At 39.8% G+C, this 19,463-nt stretch overlaps 1 protein-coding gene across 8 annotated transcripts in view; it reads left to right on the forward strand.

The window, feature by feature from the left end:
- The window catches only part of Sil1 (SIL1 nucleotide exchange factor), a 262,407-nt gene that overhangs the window by 143,199 nt on the left and 99,745 nt on the right, over positions 1-19,463 (forward strand). For all 8 annotated transcript variants that reach the window (XM_046460366.2, XM_046460368.2, XM_046460365.2 and 5 more), the window contains 2 exons: positions 1,438-1,558; positions 9,379-9,478. In XM_046460366.2, the coding sequence (XP_046316322.1) occupies positions 1,438-1,558; positions 9,379-9,478 (221 nt within the window). The remainder of the gene's footprint in view (positions 1-1,437; positions 1,559-9,378; positions 9,479-19,463) is intronic.

Raw genomic sequence — 19,463 nt, forward strand, 5'->3', positions numbered from 1 at the left:
GAAATTCCCTTTTCCCCCAGTCTAGGTCTTTTTGCCTCATTTGACCCCCAACTTAACCTTATCAGAAAGCCACCCCAGAGAATGGTTCTCTCACTGTACTACGAACACGTTTTGTGTTTGTTTTTGTTTTTGAATTCTTAAAATACTTTGGCTGAGGTTAGAGGGAGATCATTATGCATAAACCCTTAGGAACTATAGGTTGCTGTGTACTTTAGCCAAAGACACAGCAGCTCCCTACTGAAGTGGGGCAGCAGAAGAGAAGCAGTATGTCTTGGCGTGCTTTTTCCTTGGCTCCTTGTTTGGCAGCAGAGTGGCTGGAGTAATTCAGAGTTCAATATGATCCTGCCAGAATTGCGAAAAGGAATTCTTGCTACTTCCTTGCCCTCTTATACTCAGGGTTTACCTGATCATTCTGAGACAACTTGTACTATGAGTTTCCCTTGAATTAGGCAAGGCAATACCATCTGGGACGAGAAAGCAGAGTCAAAGTCCAGGTGAGAGAAGCACCATCTTTGCTTCACATTTCTTGTCTCCTGAAAAGCCCTTTCCTTGAAATGCTCTGTCCTGGTAGACATTAACATTCATCTTTGTATTCCTAAAACCCACCACAAGTAGCCTGGTGTATAGTAGTTACCTGGTAAATATCCTTTACTCTGGTAGTTTTGTGCAGTGCATGTGAATAGTCCATTCATTCTCATAAAACTTGTTTTCCCAGCTAATGGATCAGCTGCTCTGAGATAGGTGGGAGTGGGTTTTTCAATTCTCTTGGTTCTACTCCCTGATTCCTTGGCTTGCTGTGTTTTCCTGCATTCCCAGTTGCTTTCTTCTTCCATCTCATAGATGTTATGAGCCACAAATTTTATGTGCCAAGCTTGGCATAAGGACTGGGGAAATCCAAAAGGAGGAGATACAGTCCCCGTGCTCATAAGAAGGAGCCTAGTTAAATGGATGAGGGTGGTGAGGTGGAAAGCTTGCTGGGATGGCAGGCTGTCTGGGGCTCTTTGGGACTTTTGGGGGAGGGGCAGGAAGACTGTCTTGGAGAAAACAATTATGTAGCCATGTCCTCAGGGTTGAATAGATATCTACCATTCATTCACCTGCTGCATGTAACAAAAAAGCTTATTAATCCAATTTGAAGAAAACATAGAGTAGCTCAAATAGGCAGTTCTAATGAGAAAATATTGGCCTTTAGATTAAAGTGTATAAACCTCTGGCTCTCCTTGCCTCGGCCGGATTCCTTTATAGATTAGCAAAAGGAGTACATGTGGGGTGGGTGGGTTAGAGGGAAAGAGAAGGCTTTCTGAAAGAGGTTACTGAACATAACAGTATGGTCTTTATAAACTAGTAAGTTCTATTGGCTTGTTAGCTAGCCAGTCTATCCTGGAGTCCCTCCTTGGACTCTAGACCTTAAAAACCTTTTCTCTTCTTGGCTTTTAGGTCAGGCTGTTCCTGCAGGATCCCATGTGCGGCTGAATCTTCAAACTGGGGCAAGAGAAGTGAAACTCCAGTATGAAGACAAGTTCCGAAATAATTTGAAAAGGTTGAAAAGAGGCAGAAGGTACAGTGTTGACCCTAAAATTTGAGAGGCTAAATGATAGTATTGATTTTGAAATATGGAAAGTGTTGCCCAAATTCGTGTGGCATTTATTTATTTATTTATATAGAATTTGTGACGTTTACCAGTACAGTCTTTGGAAGGATACAGTTTGCAAAGCAAATTGTTACTTTGAAAAAGGCTATAGACGGAATGCTTAACCTGCTTAAAAAGAAAACTTTTTTTCCCAGTACTTTAAGAGCACCCATTTGAATCCCAACAATTAATGTGCTGATTACAGATGAGTCATCTATTCATTAAAACAGGCCTGTTAGGCCTTCTGCTTTGCAGTAATACTTCCTTGGTGAACAATAAAATTGCATTTTAAATAGTCTTTAATTCAGACTAACTTTTCCTCTTGTTAGTCAGTATTAAAATAGGCTTTCTAATAGTATACAAGTAGAAGCTACTATATTCTTCAGTGGTTAGAGATTGCCTTACTTTTTAATAACCAGTTCAGGTTATTTGATTTTAGAGAATTAAATAGTCTCTATTTGTCTCCTCATTGCCTTGAATTAACAAGTTTTCTTTGCTTGATATTTCCTGAATGAGGGAGAAGGAGGTTAAGGCATGGGATGACAGCCATTGCCAGAATTATGCAGTTCAGAAGCTCAGTGTAAACACCAGCCATGAAGTCTCAAATGTAGGGACCAGCAAATTATGGCCTTTGGGTCTAATTAGGACTGCTGTCTGTTTTGGTATGGTCTATACGCTAAGTTAGCTTTTATATATTTTAATTGTTGAGAAAACATCAAAAGAAGAATAATATTTCACGACTCATGAAAATTATGTGAAATTCAGATTTCAGTGTCCATAAGTATTGGAATATAGCCATACTCATTCATTTACATGTAGTCTGCTATTTTCTTGCTACAGTGACAGTTGAGCAGTTGGGACAGACAGCTTACAAAGCCTACAGTATTACCTGGTTGTTACAAATAGTTTGTGGACCCCTGTTCTGAAACACTGTAAATAGTGGGAATTAATCATGGATTACGTGGGCTCAACTCATTCCTGAGATTTTTATTATTTAAACAAATTTTACAGTTAAATGTGAATCAGAAAGGGACCTTAGAGGCCCAATTCTTACCTGAGTCTTTTCTTTGACATACCTGACAAAAAGGTCATTCAGGCAGTCCATTTGTATTAATGAGATTTGGGCAGTTTTCACTGTTGGAAAATTCTGCTTTTTGTTGAGATAGAGGTATTTGTTTTCCTTCTAGTTCACCCCAAACTAGGAAGGGTCTTTCCTTTTTCCCAGTCTCTGAAAATGGGTCCATACCTGGTGTTTTAGTCAGTTTTGTGACTAAGTTTGTTCTGATAAGAACAAATTAGAGGAATGTTTTAGTCAGCTTTTTCACTACTGTGACTGAAAGACCTGACCAGAACAACTGTAGAGGAGAAAAAGTTTATTTAGGGTCTCATAGTTTCAGAGGTCTCAGTTCATGGACAGGCATGGTTTTATTCCTTGGGGCCTGCAGCGAGGCTGAACAACATGGCAGAAGAGTGTGGCATAGGGAAGCAACACACATGATGATCAAAGAGCAGAGAGAGAGAGAGAGACTCCACTCTCCAGATACAAAATATGTATCCCATAGCCATGCCCGCAATGAACCACTTGCTCCAGCTACAACCCACCTGCTTCTAGTTACCACTTAGTTAATCCCATTAGGGATTAATTCACTGGTTATGTTAAGGCTATAGCCTAATAATTTCTCCTCCAAACCTTGCATTGTCTCACAGGTGAACTTTTGGGGGACATCACATCTGAACAATAACAAGGAGAAAAAGTTTATTTTGGCTCATGGTTTCATACTTTCAGTCCATGGTCTGTTGACTTCATAGCTCTGGGCCAGAAGTGAGGCAAAATATCATGGTGGAAGGGTGTGGTGGAGGAAAGCAGTTCAGTTCTTGACAGCCAGGAAACAGGGTCCTGGTGTTTTAGTCAGTTTTGTGACTAAGTTTGTTCTGATAAGAACAAATTAGAAGAATGTTTTAGTCAGCACTTTTTAAGTGCAAGGAGCCAGGGGTAATATAATCCCCAAGGCATGCCCCCAGTGACTACTTCCTTTCTCTAGCCATATCCTACCTGCCTATAGTTAATACCCAGTAATCCATTCAGATTATTAGTCCAACAAATGGATTAGTCCTCTGGTTAAGTCATAGTTTTCATAATCTAATCATTTATATCTGGACATACCTTTATTTTCTCACACATGAGCTTTTATTTTCTCTCACACACCCATCATTGGGATGTGGTAGTCACAAATCAGACAAGATGCCAGCCTTATGGAAACCTCATCTAAATCATAACACCTGGAGTGACCCAGGTCACTGTCATACAATTACTTCTTTCTCACAACTGTATAAAAATAATCAAATATTATTGTGGTCCCTGCCAACCTTTCTTCATTCCCTACACACATATATTTCAACATCTAATAGTACTTTTAAGAAAGTCTTTTCTCACATCTAATATAAGTGGGTTTTTTTTTCTTATTTTTTCCTTGTTTTAATTATACTGAGTTTGGAACTTGATGCATATGGAGCTTTTTACTTGTTGATTTTTCTGCCATGGGAAGTTAGTTTTCCACTACCTGACCGTAGATCATCAGTATGGACAATGGTTGCTTTATCTGTTGTTCAATTTTTTTAGACTAGAAAGTACAGCTGGGTGGAATGGTGGGTGCATGCCTATAATCCCAGCTGCTTGGGAAGCTAAGGCAGGAAGATAGCCAAAACAAGGCCAGACTGGACAATTTAGGGAGAACTGTTTCAAAATTAAAAAAATGGCTGAGATGTAGCTCAGTGGTAGAGTGCTGGTAGAGTACCCTTGGGTTCAGTCCCAGTACCTTCTTTAAAAAAAATTTTTTGTTGTTGTAGGTGGGCACAACACCTTTATTTTATTTTTATGTGGTGCTGAGGATTGATTGAACCCAGTGCCTCACGTGTGCTATGCAAGCACTCTACTACTGAGCCACAACTCCAGTCCCCATTCCCAGTGCTTACAAAAAAAAAAAAAAGTGGATGAGGAGAAAGCACAGCCATCCATGTGATCCATAGAGACACAGCATAAGAGAGAAATATTTATTCCCATTTCTACCTCTTAATTTTTCTCCTTTGGAATGTTTCTGAAGGCTCTGCCCTAGAATGACCTTCAGGATATGCTGGATATTTCTTCTTTCTTCTCAGCAGTTATAGCCAGTGGCAAACCTGTCTGAACAGAAGCCCAAAGGCATTGACAAGGTAGTGTGGTGTGGACGTTTGGTGCTGTGCGTTCAGTGACTCTGTTTGCATGTGGTGATGACTTCTTCCTTCTGGATGAGTCTCATCCTGTGTTCTTCCAGTTCCACTTCATAGTGTCTTCCTGGCTCTTGAACACTGGGACAGGAACAGAGGCTCAGAGGTGGAGGCCAGTATCCTGAATTGGTATAGTATTTTGCTTACCTGCTTGTTCTGTTTTGGAGAAGTTTCCATCAGATTGATGTTGGTAAACCCAGAGTTAAGCACGATTGGCCTGGAGGTAAATGGACTTGTTCAGCACTACTGGATTGGAGGGAGATAGGGAGGTCTGTTAAGCCTAATTCATTGTATCTGCACTATGATGCCTGTGGGCTGTAAGGCCTGGAGAGACTCTGGATTCTCTTGGTCCTGCCTGACTTCTGTGCATATTTGGCTCCTATTGCTTTTTATACTTTAAGCTGGTTTTTGTACATATCCCTGCTGATATCTTTATAGAATATCTTCTTGCCCTGGAAAAAATAGCTTCTTTGAATCTTCCTCCTGTGTTAGAAGGCTGAGGGACAAACTACATTCATGTTGTACTATCTTGGGTTGACTATATGTCACGGAGAGTATGGTATCGTGGTTAAAGGGGTGGGCCAAAGACAGAGCTATTTATTTCCTTCCTTCATTCTTTTCACAAAAGACCTACGGAGTACCTGTGCACCCATCATTGGGGATGTGGTAGTCACAAAACAGACAAGATGCCAGCCTTATGGAAACTGGCAGGCAAAAAACCCAGGTAAATACACACACAAGTAAGATAATTAGAGATTGAAAAAAGAAAAAAAAGTGCTAGGGAAGAAATGGAGAAGGTGATGAGTTCCTGGGGGAGAGCACTTTAGACAGGAAGATTGAAAAGCCCTCATCAAGCTATTTGAACTGAGATACAAAGGATGAGGAGGATTTACCCCTGCAGAGGGTTAAGTTTATAAGTTTAGGGGTCAGAACACTTCAAGAACATGGAACAATAAGAATAACTCTGGCTTTGTCAAGGAGAAGGCATTATCAAATTGGAGAAAAAGGAAAATGATGCAGGAGAAGAAAGGACACTACTAGGAAATGAGAATAAGAGGGATGTGGGAGCCAGATCTTGAGGGTTTTTTTAAAAATAATATTTAATTTTTAGCTGTAGTTGAACACAACATCTTTATTTTATTTATTTGTTTTTATGTGGTGGTGAGGATTGAACCCAGGGCCTCATGCGTGCTAGGTGAGCACTCTACCACTGCACTACAACCCCAGCGCCCAGATCTTGGAGTGTTAAGGAACATTTGAGTATTCTTCATTCACCTTTAATGGTAGTAGAAAACTATGGATGATTTTAGACATGAGAGTGATTTAATGTGGTATTATTTAGCAGGATAACTCTAGTTACTTTGTGTCTGGAGAAGAGATTGAAGGTGGAGAAAAGAAGAAGCACAGAGACAATGAGGACACTATTTCAGTAAATCAGACAAGGCATAGTGATGCTTAGCCTAAGGTATCTTAATGGAGAGTGGGCGAGCTTGGAGATTTAATTTGGAGGTAAAGCCAACAGGACTTGCTTGTGATTTAGATGTAGAGGTTGAGGGAAGGAAGGAAGGAAGTTCAGAATATTCAAAATAAAGTCTCATTTGGGGGTTTGAGCAACTGGGTGCTTGGAGGTGCTATTTATTGAAATAGAAAAGTTGAAAGAGGGAAAGAATCAAGAACTATGTTTTATATTCAATAAATTTGAGGTATTTGTTAAACATCTGAGACCTAAGATACATCAGTTGTGAGAGGGGAGAAGTTCAGGTCAAAGATGTATTGGCATTACTGATAGATCAATATTTAAAATCTCATGTTGGAGATGAAGAAGAGAATTTGTTCAGGACTGAACTCTGGGGCATTCCCGTATGTAGGGTTTAGGAGAGAGAAGAGGAACAATAAGAAGAGTTGGAGAAAAGAGTAAGGAACAAGGAGAGTGGGATAAGAGAAGCCAGGAAAGAAGAGTGCTTTAAGAAGGGAAAGATGCACTGTGCAAATGCTGCTGAGTGGTTGAGGAATGTGAAGTTAGTGAAGGGACCATTGGATTGGTCATCGATTATTGGTAATTTTTTTTTAGAGAGAGAGAGAGAATTTTTTAATATTTATTTTTAGTTTTCGGTGGACACAACATCTTTTATTTTTATTTTATTTTTTTGTGGTGCTGAGGATCGGACCCAGGTCCCGCCTGTGCTAGGCGAGCACTCTACCACTGAGCCACAATCCCAGCCCCAATTATTAGTAATTTTGCTGAACAGTGTTAGTGGTGTGGTGGAGACAGAATCCAGGTCAGAGCAAATGGCAATGTAAATACAAATCAGGAAGATAGGGATAGTGAGTATAGACAATGTGTTCATTAAGTTTTTCCCTGTAAGAATAGGGAAATGGCATGAAGATATGAAGAGATTATGTGGGTCAAAGAGTGCTGTATGCTGATGAGAATAATCCAGTTGAGGGGTGAAATTGCTGATAGTCATGAGGGTTAAACCTTTTGTGAAGGCACATGGGATCTAAAACATGTTTAATAGGTGCAGGGACGCTGTCATCCATTGTAATTTAAGGATAGTAGAGAGCATAGATCTAGGTGCATGTTGGTTTGCAGAGCTGATGATGGAAAGATGAGGAAATTTTTGATAACTTTCATTTTTCTCAGTGAAGAATGAAGTGAGAGTAATGATGCAGTAGTGTGTGAATGTATGTAGTTGGGGATGAGCTTTGTATGTCTGAGGATAGAGATAATGCATGGCCTGGGAGAGGGGCACTAAAGGCAGCAGAGATACAAGGCAAGATAGGATTAGTTCTGACCAAATCTTGGAAGAGGCAGAAGAGATAATCTGTTCAAGTTGTGGCTCCTGAATCCTTAGCTCCTGGTAGGGAGCTGGGTAGGACAGTGGTATCCTCATACAGTTGACAGTGGATGTTGCTCTGTGGAGAGAGGGATTCGGGATTCTCTTACCTTCTTTGTGAGGTTGTGCTGTTTGAATGAAATACTACTTTTTAAACTAACAAACTACTGACCCACAGTAAAGTATTAAATAAATAGGAGTGATTAACTATAATTAATGAGATTAGAAGGACTGAGGTTTAGAGAACAAGTTTTTCTCAGAACCTAAAGAATCTTTAGGATGAATCAGAAACTGAATGAGGGGCTGGAGTTGTGGATCAGTGGTAGAGTGCTTGCCTAGCATGTGTGAGGCACTGGGTTCTATCCTCAGCACTGCATATAAATAAATAAAATAAAGGTCCATTGACAACTAAAAAATATTAAAAACAAAACAAAACAAAAACAAAACTGAATGAGCAGAGCCCTGACTGATTACACGTTTTTCTCTTGAAAGCTGAGAACTGTTAGGATTTTGGACTATGAGACTGACTTGCTGTGCCCTTGAAGTAGAATAAGAGAGCAACCCTTTCCTCCCCCACTCTGAAATCTCCAGGGTTATCCTTAACCAAGCCATAGCCAGACATGTCCAAGCACATTCCATATGTACACTTCCATTTGTCCACATTACCATTGTTAACTGACTTGAGTGCTGGTGGTGAAAACTTTCCCCATTCCTCCCACTGATGCCTTCTCTCCAATCAAGGTAAATGGTTGTGGCTTGGATCAACTCCAGGGGTCTTTGTTAGGATACCACTCTAGTCTCTTAAAATATTGAGATTGCTGCCATGTTGAGATTACTCTCTCCCCTTGAAGGCAGGCTATGGAAAGTGGCTGACCTTGATTCTTCTACTCATCAGTATCTCAAATCCATTCCTCTGTGAGATTAATATATACCCCCTGCTTTTCCTCATGGCTCAAAGATTATTCTTTTTGGGGGGGGGGGGTACTAGGGATTGAACTCAGGGACACTCAACCACTGAGCCACATCCCCAGCCCTATTTTGTATTTTATTTAGAGATGGGGTCTCACTGAGTTGCTTAGCACCTCACCGTTGCTGAGGCTGGCTTTGAACCTGAAATCCACCTGTCTCAGCCTCCAGAGCTGCTGGGATTACAGGTGTACGCCACCATGCCTGGCCTCAAAGGTTATTTTTAAGGTGTGAATCTATCCAGTCATTTTTGTAAAATCAAACTGCCTTGTCAGCATACTCTGAGGAATTTGGGTCCCTGTTGCCCTCCTTCCCTTTCTCTCTATCCTCTGCCTACCACGAGGCCCTGCTGTGGCCTGTGCTCAGAGAGCAGCATCACAGACATTCTAGGATCATTTCTGCCTACCAGCTGTAACCTCTTTGTCAAAGGTGGGCTTCTCTCTGCCCTGTGCCTTTTCCTTTGTCTTCAAGAAATAACCCCGTCTTTAGCTGTGTGTTTCCTCCTCTAGCCTCAAGGAAAGTCACCCTCTTGGGCCTCTGGCTGTCTGAAGGCAAAGGTATAAGAATATACTAGATATTGGCTTGGTCTAAATAACCTTGGAATGCCCAGACAGCCAGGGGCTTTTTCTTTATTGGGGAATGTGGTACCTTTCTCCTGACTCTCAGCTTCTCTTTGGACAGACTGGACATCAATACCAATACCTATACATCTCAGGACCTCAAGAGTGCCCTGGCCAAATTCAAGGAGGGAGCAGAGGTGGAGAGTTCAAAGGAAGACAAGGTATGTGATCTTCTTTTCAGTTAGTGTAAGCCTGCAGCATTGCCTAGAGTTTTTGCACAGGAGAGAAACATGTTTTCTAAAGTTTTTGCACTAAACACGGACTAATCATGTTGTAAAAATAATAGGAAGAGTGCCGGGCGTGGTGGCACACACCTGTAATCCCATTGACTCAGGAGGCTGAGAAAAGAAAATCCCGAGTTCAGAGACAGCCTCAGCAAAAGTGAGGCCCTAAGCAACATAGTGAGACCCTTTCTCTAAATAAAACACAAAATAGGGCTGGGGATGTGGCTCAGTGGCTGAGTGCCCCTGAGTTCAACCCTACTACCAAAAAAACAAACAAACAAACAAAAAAAAACTGTTAATGACAAATAAGAAACTCATTATTTAAAACAAAAACAGATTCCTTGGAAAGCTGGGAATGGAACCACCATTTGACCCAGCTATTCCCCTTCTCGGACTATATCCAAAAGACCTAAAAAGAGCATACTACAGGGACACAGCCACATCAATGTTTATAGCAGCACAATTCACAGTAGCTAGACTGTGGAACCAACCTAGATGCCCTTCAATAGATGAATGGATAAAAAAAATGTGGCATTTATACACAATGGAATATTGCACAGCACTAAAAAATAGCATGATCATGGCATTTGCAGGGAAATGGATGGCATTAGAGCAGAGTATACTAAGTGAAGTTAGCCAATCCCTAAAAAACAAATGCTGAATGTCTTCTCTGATATAAGGGGGGGTGACTCGAAATGGAGTAGGGAGGAAGAGCATGAGAAGAAGATTACCACTAAATAGTGGAGAGAGGTGGGAGGGAATGGGAGGGAGAAGGGGAATTGCATGGAAGATGGAAAGAGACCCTCATCATTATACAAAATACATGTATGATGATGTGAGGGAAAAAAAAAAAGAAATGTGTCACATTAAATTGGGTAGAGAGAAGTGAGGGGAGGGGTGGGGAAGGGGGGACAGGAAGGGCAGCAGAATAAAATAAACACTAGTATTACTGTATGTATATACGTGTCTGTATAACCAATGTGATTCTACAACCTGTTCACTTGAAAAAATGAGAAATTATACCCCATTTGATTCAGATGTATGATATGTCAAGATCATTGTATTGTCATGCGCAACTAATAAAAAAATACAAAAAATATATATATAAAAAAATAAAACCAAAACAGACCAAAACCAAAAACAGTGCTGGGAGCATTTCAGTCTAGTTAGTTTAGGATCCAACTTTCTACAACATGTTTGGAGAAATTGTTGCACAGAGCAGAGGTGTCCATATTCTCCATTGTCGTAGGCATGAGTCCGGTGAAAGGAGATTACAACCCAGAACCCTTCCCTTGCATTGGGATTCGACACAAATGTGTTCCAAAAGAACAGAAGAGCTGAAACATGGAAGGGAAAAGTCTGGATTTTTGTCTTTGTCCTTTGAATATATAATGTAGCAAATGTATTTTTTTTCAGGCCTCAGGTTCCTTAAGTATAAAACGTGACTCAGTCCAGGATAACTGAAGTTTTCCCCAGCTCTAAAATTCTCTACAAGGTCTGTTTGTGGTGACACATGCCTATAAGCCTAGTGACTCAGGAAGCTGAGGCAGGAAGATCACAAATTTGAGGCCAGCCTCAGCAACTTAGATCGCAGGCAACTTAGTGAGACACTCTCAAAATAAAAAAGGCTGGTGATGTAGCTCAGTGATAAAGTGCCAATAATAATAATAATAATAATAATAATAATTATTATTATTATTATTATTACTATTACTACTACTATTATTATTTTTCTCTACAAGCTAAAGGAATGAGAAGAGACAGAATTGCTTTTAGATGGATCATAAGGGAGTGTCACAAATAATTTATTTACATTTCCAGTCTGTTAATTCTTTGTTTCCCACTGCAAATCATCTTTATTTAATTTTATTTTTATTGGTTCTTTTTAGATGTACTTGACAGACTCCATTTTGATATAATTATACAAGGATGGAATATGTCTTATTCTAATGAGGACCACATACTTGTGGATATACATGATGATGGGATTCACTCTCATGTATTCATATATGTACATATATAAAAACTATGTCTGATTTATTCCACTGCTCTTCCCTTCATTCCTCATTGTCTAATCTACTGAATTTCTGTTCTTCGCCTTCCTCCCTTATTTTGGGTTAGCTTCCATATATTAGTGAATGCATTTGACTTTTGGCTTTTGGGGACTGGCTTTTTTCACTTAGCATGATAGTCTCCAGATCCATCCATTTATTGGCAAATGTCATAAAGTCATTTTCTTAATTGCTGAGCAATACTCAATTATGTATATATACCACATTTCCTTCCTTCCTTCCTTCCTCCCTCCCTCCCTCCCTCCCTCCCTTCCTTCCGAACTCAGGAACACTTGGCCACTGAGCCACATCCCCAGCCCTTTTTATTTAGAGACAAGGTCCCACTGAGTTACTTAGCTCCTTGCTTTTGCTTAGGCTTGAACTTGAGATCCTCTTGTCTTAGCCTCCCAAGCTGCTGGGATTAAAGGCATGTGCTACCGTGCCCAGCTCACGTTTTATTTATCCACTTTTCTGCTGAAGGACACCTGGGTTGGCTCCATAGCTTAGATATTGTGAATTGAGCTGTAATAAACATTGGTGTGGCTGCATCACTGTAGTATGTTGATTTGGGGAAAACTGGGTCAAATGGTGATTCTATTCCTAGTTTTATGAGGAAACTTCACACTGCAGAAACCTGTTAATTCTTGAAAAAATCTCTTCTGGCCACTTTGAAGACTGCTCAAAGATTTCCCTCCTTCTTTTCCTCCTCACAGTCTCTTTTTCTTTTGTCTACCTCTCTGCTCTCTCCCCTAAACCCTTGGCAACTTGTACATTAATGGATCTTAGATCCTCTGGATCCTTTAAAACTAAGTATTTCTGAGACAGAAAAACCTTTGTGGGTGGGCTGATACTAACCTGTTTAAGATGTGTTCGTTTGCACGCCAAGTCTCCATGTCTTTACTCATCTTATCCAAGTCACATGTCCTGCATGGATAGTGCATATGGTGTGGGAAGGTGAGGAGCAGGGTGGTGGCAGTGGCAGCAGAGGGTGAAGGAAAGTGATGCATGACATTCTGTCCTACCACAGATGTATTAGCTGGTGTGGGAGTGGGGGCCAGAAAAAAAACATATCTGCCACCTGGTGCTGGTGAGGCCAGTTGAGAAGAGTATGTGTGCCTAGGTACCTATGGTAGTGACTTTGGCTCCTTCCCCTGCATCGCTCCTTCACTAGGGCCACCATGCAGAGCTGATGGGAACATAAAAATCACTTTCTTGGTTCTATGTCTTCAATGCAGGTGGAAGACCCACTTAACACCTTTCACTTTTTTCACCTGTCTTGGTGAGAGCAATTGGATTTTCTTTCCTCTGGTAATGGCATTTTCCTTTTATAGTTCAGTTTCTATAGTAAAATATTAATAGTTATGCAAAGATTTTAAAAGTGTGAAAACAAAAAATGACTTGAAAGTTTTCTGCTATGGTTTTTGCAATAAAAACTTTTCCCCTTGCAGTGGGATCCCAATAACAGCACCCAAGTACAACATCTCAGTACCTGCCAATTTGGATAAGTTGCCCACTTCTGAGCTATGACTGTCACACTCTTTCTGGAGCCTAAGTTGTTAGCTCCTTCATTGAGTTTGCTGGGTTCTGGGGTCCTCCTGCTTTCATTTAGAGCCTGCCTGGACTGACTCAACTCACTGTTACGGGCTATTTGTTAATACTGGCTCTGGGACTGACAAATAATTTCTTTACATATTCATTAGAAACCTATCTTGACTTGAAATAGGTACAGGAGTTTTGAAGAAAGCTCCTGGCTACAGATGTCTTCATACTTTTAGCTTATTAACTTTTAAACCCATTCTTTGTGGTATCTTTAAGTACAGGATGGCACTTTTGCTGTTAATAAAGACAATATTGACAGATAGTTATAGGCCATATCCTCAATTTTGTATTTGTATGAATTTGATTTTGGGGAATAGGGTATCAGTTTCATTCTAGCAGTGGTGGTACCTTAGTTGGTTTAGGTGAAGAGTTCCTTGTTTCAGAAAAGCTCTGTCTTAAAGGTTTGGATTGTTAGTATTAAATATTTTCTTGAATTTTGTCCATTTATCCCTCTATTACCATATATATTGCTTGATACTTTGTCTTTTTTTGGCGGGGGGAGTCCTGGGGATTTAACCCAGGGGCGCTTTATTCTAGCGCTGTGCCCCACCCCACCCTTTTTTCTTTTAAGATGGGATCTCACTAAGTTGCCAGGGCTTTGCTGAATTGCCAAGGCAGGCCTTGAACTCACAATCCTCTTGCCTTAGCCTCCCAAGTCATGAGGATTACAGGTGTGTGCCAACACACCCAGCTGATGTTTTTTTTTTTTTTTAAATTGAATTTTTTTTTTTAGTTGTAGATGGACACAATACCTTTATTTTATTTATTTTTATGTGGTGCTGAGGATCGAACCTAGTGCCTTACACATGCTAGGCAAATGTTCTACCATTTGAGCTATACCCCAGCCCCTTAAGCTTTTGATTTTGGGAAAGAAGTAGATGATTTATTTTTCCCTATTCCTCCCTCTAAAAGATAACTAAAAACCCTGGACATATTACTAAAAGCAAATATAGAAAATCTACATAAGATGGTGAGAAGGTGGCAGATTAGGAGCTTGAGGAATGACATGGCAGTGAATTGGATTTTCATTTTTCCCTTGATATCCCAGACTTGGCACTGGAGAATCCTATATTCTGGAAATGGTAGCAGGTACAGATTTTAAAAAGGTCTAAGAAAAGCCAGCTCTTTCTAGATAAAGGCCCAGAAAAAGGGTAATATAGCAGGATAAAAACCTTTTTGCTGATACCTGTCCTAATTCAGCCAAAGACGTTGGAAATCTCTCTCTCTCTCTCTCTCTCTCTCTCACACACACACACACACACACACACACACACACACACACCGCAGTGCCCATAGAAATTGAGTGGGGAGTACTTCCTCCTCTTGCATGTTGGTTTAGCAAGCTGAAGCCGAGTGGAAGCCTGAACTTGTACTTCATCCCAGTGGCAATAAATTACTCTGCTGCTTCCACCGAGGTGGTGTCAGTGGGAGCTGAGTAGAGTCTTCTGTTCTCTGCCCAATGGCTACTGTCTGCTTCTCTTGATGGTATGGTTTAAGCAGAGACCAAATATGGATACTGATTTTCTATCCTTGAGTAGCAGACTATTTATCCTGTTGTTGTGTCAGTAGAGACCAGGCAAAGGATGCCTGTCCTCTGCTTGACAGCACCAAGATGTCTCTTCACTTTTCCCTTATGAGGTGGTATCAGTAGGGGTGCAGGAGAGTCTACCTACCTCCATCCTGGTGGCAACAGGCAGTGTAAGGCAGCATTCTGTTTCCCTCTTAGGAGTAGAGTCAGTGGGGTAAGTGAGGAACATGAGCTATTACCTTCAGATAAGCATCAACTACAGGCAGTGCTTTGATTCCCCCATGGGGTGGTATCATTTGGGGGTCAAGGGAGGAGCTTACACTTCTACACCTAGTATCCAACATTCAGTGATGGCAGGAACTTTACTATCCCGATTAGAGACTGAGGGTAGGATTTTGGAGAGAAGGAGCAAAAGAAACTGACCAGAATTAACAGAAAGACCTGAGAACTGAACTATAGTGTGGAACACTGCCCAGGTTTTTAGATTAGCCTCTGTATAACATACAAAGGAAGCAGACCAGAAGAGCACTATGAAGGCCTTGTAAATTAAATTGTTATTGGAGCCAGAGCCCACATAGGTAAGCCACAACCATCATACTAAACCCAAGCAGGTGACTACCTACTGAAAGAGAAGATTAAATAGGATCTAGAGTCTCACAAATTAATACCCCAAATATCCAGGATATAATTGAAATTCACTCATCTTCCCAAGAACCAAGAAAAATCACAACTTGAATTAGGAAAGAAAATTAGTAGGTGCTATTGTGGATTGAATGTGTTTCCTCTAAATTCATATGATATGATAAAGTAGAACAATTATATACTATAATAAAATTTATTTGACTAACACGTGGATGGTGTATGCAGTATAGATATGCTGGACAAAAGGATGATTCATGTTTGAGGCAGGTCAGAGTGGGACAACAAAAATAATTTATGAATTGTTATTTCTGGAATTTTCCATTTGATATTTTTGTACCATGGTTGACTGTGTGACTAACTGAAGGCATGGGAAGTGAAATCATGGATAAGTGGGGATACAGAATAAAACTGAAAAATACAATAACTGAGATTGAAAAGTCACTGAGTGGGCTCAGTAACAGAAAAAGATGACCGGGAAAAGAATTAGTGAACTTGAAGACATAAGTATATGTTAAGTATACTTATGCTATAAGTATATTACAAAATCTAAATAGACAAAAAATGGGAAAAAAATAAACAGAGCCTTAGAGACCTTTAGGATTACAATAAAAATTCTAACATTTGTGTCATTAGAATTCCAGATAGAGGAGAAAGAACATGGAACTGAAAAATAAACAGTTTCTAACAAATTCCCAAATTTGATGAAAGGTATAATAAGCCCACAGATTCACAAAGCTAAGTGGTCTCCATAGGATAAACTGAAAGAAGTCAATCCCAAGGTGCATCATAAATTTCTGAAAACTAAAAACAGAAAATAGAAGCAACTAGAAGAACAATATAGGAGAGCAATTATTGAGTGATAGTGAATTTATCATCTGCCGCAGTCTGGCTGGGCACAAAATCACGAGCCACCACACAGCTTGTAGATTCAAACAGCAACTCTTTATTCCCGAACTCACACCAGCACTCTATAATCACGTTCTGGGGAAATCCACGTTCTCTGCCCAAATCCACCCCCACTGGGCTTCTGTCTCCCAAAAAACACTGTCTGAATCCCGTGAAAACTCAAGGGGAACTCAGGCAGCAGGATACGCCCTATTCCCAGCAGGAATAACCTTAAACCTGGAAACACCCTAAACCCGGATAGTCCTAAACCGGGAACGCCCTAAACCCGGATCATCCTAAACCGGGAACACCCTAAACCCGGATCTGCCCTGGTCCTTGAGCAAGGTCACCTTAGATGCAATGTCATTGCAAAATGTCCTATTTCCACGAGTCCTTCCACTAAGCAACATGGGGTACGCTGGCAAGGAAATTGTCATACCTACTTGGCTAATGGCTCCCAGCATCTCCCCCCTTATGATTAATTAAACAACAAGCAATGTGGCTTAAGGACCGTGCCTGGTAGGTTGTCCAATTCAACATATGGTTCTTACCTGTTATTGGAAAACTGACCTTTAGGCGTCAGCCTCCTGTCTTAGGTTGATACCACTGCAATTGGATCATACCCGTCACTGACTACCGGTCCAGCATACAGCCATACTTGTGGATAGGTCTATGCACCAGTGGGGGGGTGAGGTTCTTTGCCTCACCTCTGTTGGCCCCCAAATTTGGCCTTGGTGCCAGTGGGGGAGTGAGGTTAATGTGGCTTAAGGACCGTGCCTGGTAGGTTGTTCAATTCAACATATGGTTCTTACCCGTCATCGGAAAACTGACCTTTAGGCGTCAGCCTCCTGTCTTAGGTTGATACCACTGCAATTGGATCATACCCGTCACTGACTACCGGTCCAGCATATAGCCATTGGCCCCCAAATTTTAGACCATCACTAGCAGAAGGGAGGAGGATACAGAAATGCCACGACACCAAGCCAATTGACGGCTCCTTGGGAAAAATTGCATCACTGGTGACACCATCAGCAAAGATATGCCAGCATTACCACAATTTGCTGCACCAAACGATAGTTACATAGTCCAGGCAAGTTCTGCAAGCAGTTCAAAGCGGAGGGGTCTATCAATATGTCCATTTCCTCCCAAAGTAAATCGAGTCCTTGATTGAGCATTACATGTTGAGTTATATTCATTGATGCATCAGTTTATACAGTTTACTGTGATAGCTATCATAGAAGCTGTAGTTTGGTTTTATCTTTGTCTTCACCGGCACTGGGATGAAGATAGGAATTCTGGCAATGATGCTAAAGAGACATTATCCTGAAAAGAATTATTAAATATAATTAAAAGGAAAGGTGAAAGTAAACAAACAGATCTGTTAACCACCTTTAAAAACAATCCTTAACAGCTGTTTACCTAATTTAAATTAAACCATTTAAATCACGTGAATAAAAAAAATAATAATAATTATGATCCATTTTTTCATGAGCACTCCTCATATAAGAAATATGGACATACGCACATACAGACATACAACACAAAACACAAGAGTGCACACAAACGTACAACACATAAGAAAATAGTAAAGGCCTTGTAGCTTTACCTAGGTGAAATCTCCATTGCAATGTTTAAAAACTCCACAGTCAAAAAATAAAACTGATCAGAAAAACATTAACCTAGGTTTGTATGAGCTCAAAAAATAAAATAGAACTTTATGATGTGGGAAAATGCAATAATAAAATAGCTATTGAAAAAAGCATCCTGGTTAATCACTGTCGCAGATGTAAGAATGGCCAAGCTGGAGTTCTGGATATCAGCTGTTATGGATTTGAGTCAAATCATCTTCTTTTCGATCTGTAGAAATTGTTTTAGTTAATCTCTCTGGAATCCAAATCGGCTGCTGTTCTCCCTGTGGAAACACACAAACAAAACCCCGACTCCAGACAATCACTGGGTCAGGACCTTTCCATTGTCCTGTTAGAATATCTTTCCAAAGTACCTTAGGCTTATGTACATTTTTTGGATACATATGTCTTTCCGCAGCACTAAGTCCTTATGTATCCAAATTTAAAAAGTTTAGAGTAAAAAGGGTTATTTTAAGTTTATCTTTGGGGGATATATACCCCTTTCCAATTCCCTCTTTTTGCTTTAATAAGTATATGTCTGTATCTAATAGTTGTCTTAGCTTTTTGCATTTTCTATCTGAAATACCTTACTTGACATTTTCAACCATTTTTTATCTTATTTCTATCTTCTAATTTTTCCACCCCTAAGGTTTGTACATTCACCCTTAGTTGCTTTTTTTTCCTCTTAGTTTTCCTTTGTTTCCTATTTTGTGGGTTTAAAATTATTGTCTTCCTACATCTTTTTTATCTTCCTACATCTTTTCTATCTTTTTTTCTTTTTAACTTTCTATTCTTCTGTCTTTAAAGTTTTTCACTTCAAATTTTTAATCTTCTTTATCTAAGTATCTTTTATCCTATTATCTTCCCATTTTTTTTTTAAGTAATGCCTTTACGATTAACTAGGCTTCGAATGATGCAATCTTTCCTCCGTCATGAAGGCATTTTAACCACCTTCAATTTAACCTTTTAAAGCCTTTTGCAACTTACTTAGACATTTTACAACTTTTTACTTTATCACACAAAGATTATCTCATCTAAAAACATTTCTTTTTCTTATAACCTTCCATATTAAAATATATTTCCACATCTTGAATCTTTTTATATCTCTTTTTTCTTTTTTCCGCCATGAAGGTATCTCGACCACCTTCAATTTAACCTTTTAAAAAGCCTTTTAATTATCATCTATACTGTACTTTTAAATGTACTTTTTCACCACCTACAACTTCACTCTTTTAAACGAGGCTTAGATTCTGTTTAAATCGCTTCAGTGTTAGTTTACATGGCTGCCCGTCAACCAAAGGCTTTTTTTTTTTTTTAACTCCATTGAAAAGCTTTGTCTCAATCTGCCATGTACAAATACCTTTTTCTTCTTTCTTCCTTTTTCAAGCTTTTAAAGTAAGTCTAGTTTCCTCAAAATCTTTTTAAATGGCATTTTACAACTTTTTACTTTACCACACAGAGATTATCTCATCTAGAAACATTTCTTTTTCCTTTAACCTTTTATATTAAAATATATTTCCACATCTTGAATCTTTTTCTATCTCTTTTTTAACCGTTAACCCTTTTTATAAATTCACATTTTGAAACAA

The sequence above is a fragment of the Marmota monax genome, unplaced genomic scaffold (genome assembly GCF_021218885.2).
Source record: "Marmota monax isolate L192 unplaced genomic scaffold, Marmota_monax_Labrador192_F-V1.1 WCK01_AAM20220418_F8-fsc00006, whole genome shotgun sequence".
NCBI lineage: Eukaryota > Metazoa > Chordata > Mammalia > Rodentia > Sciuridae > Marmota > Marmota monax.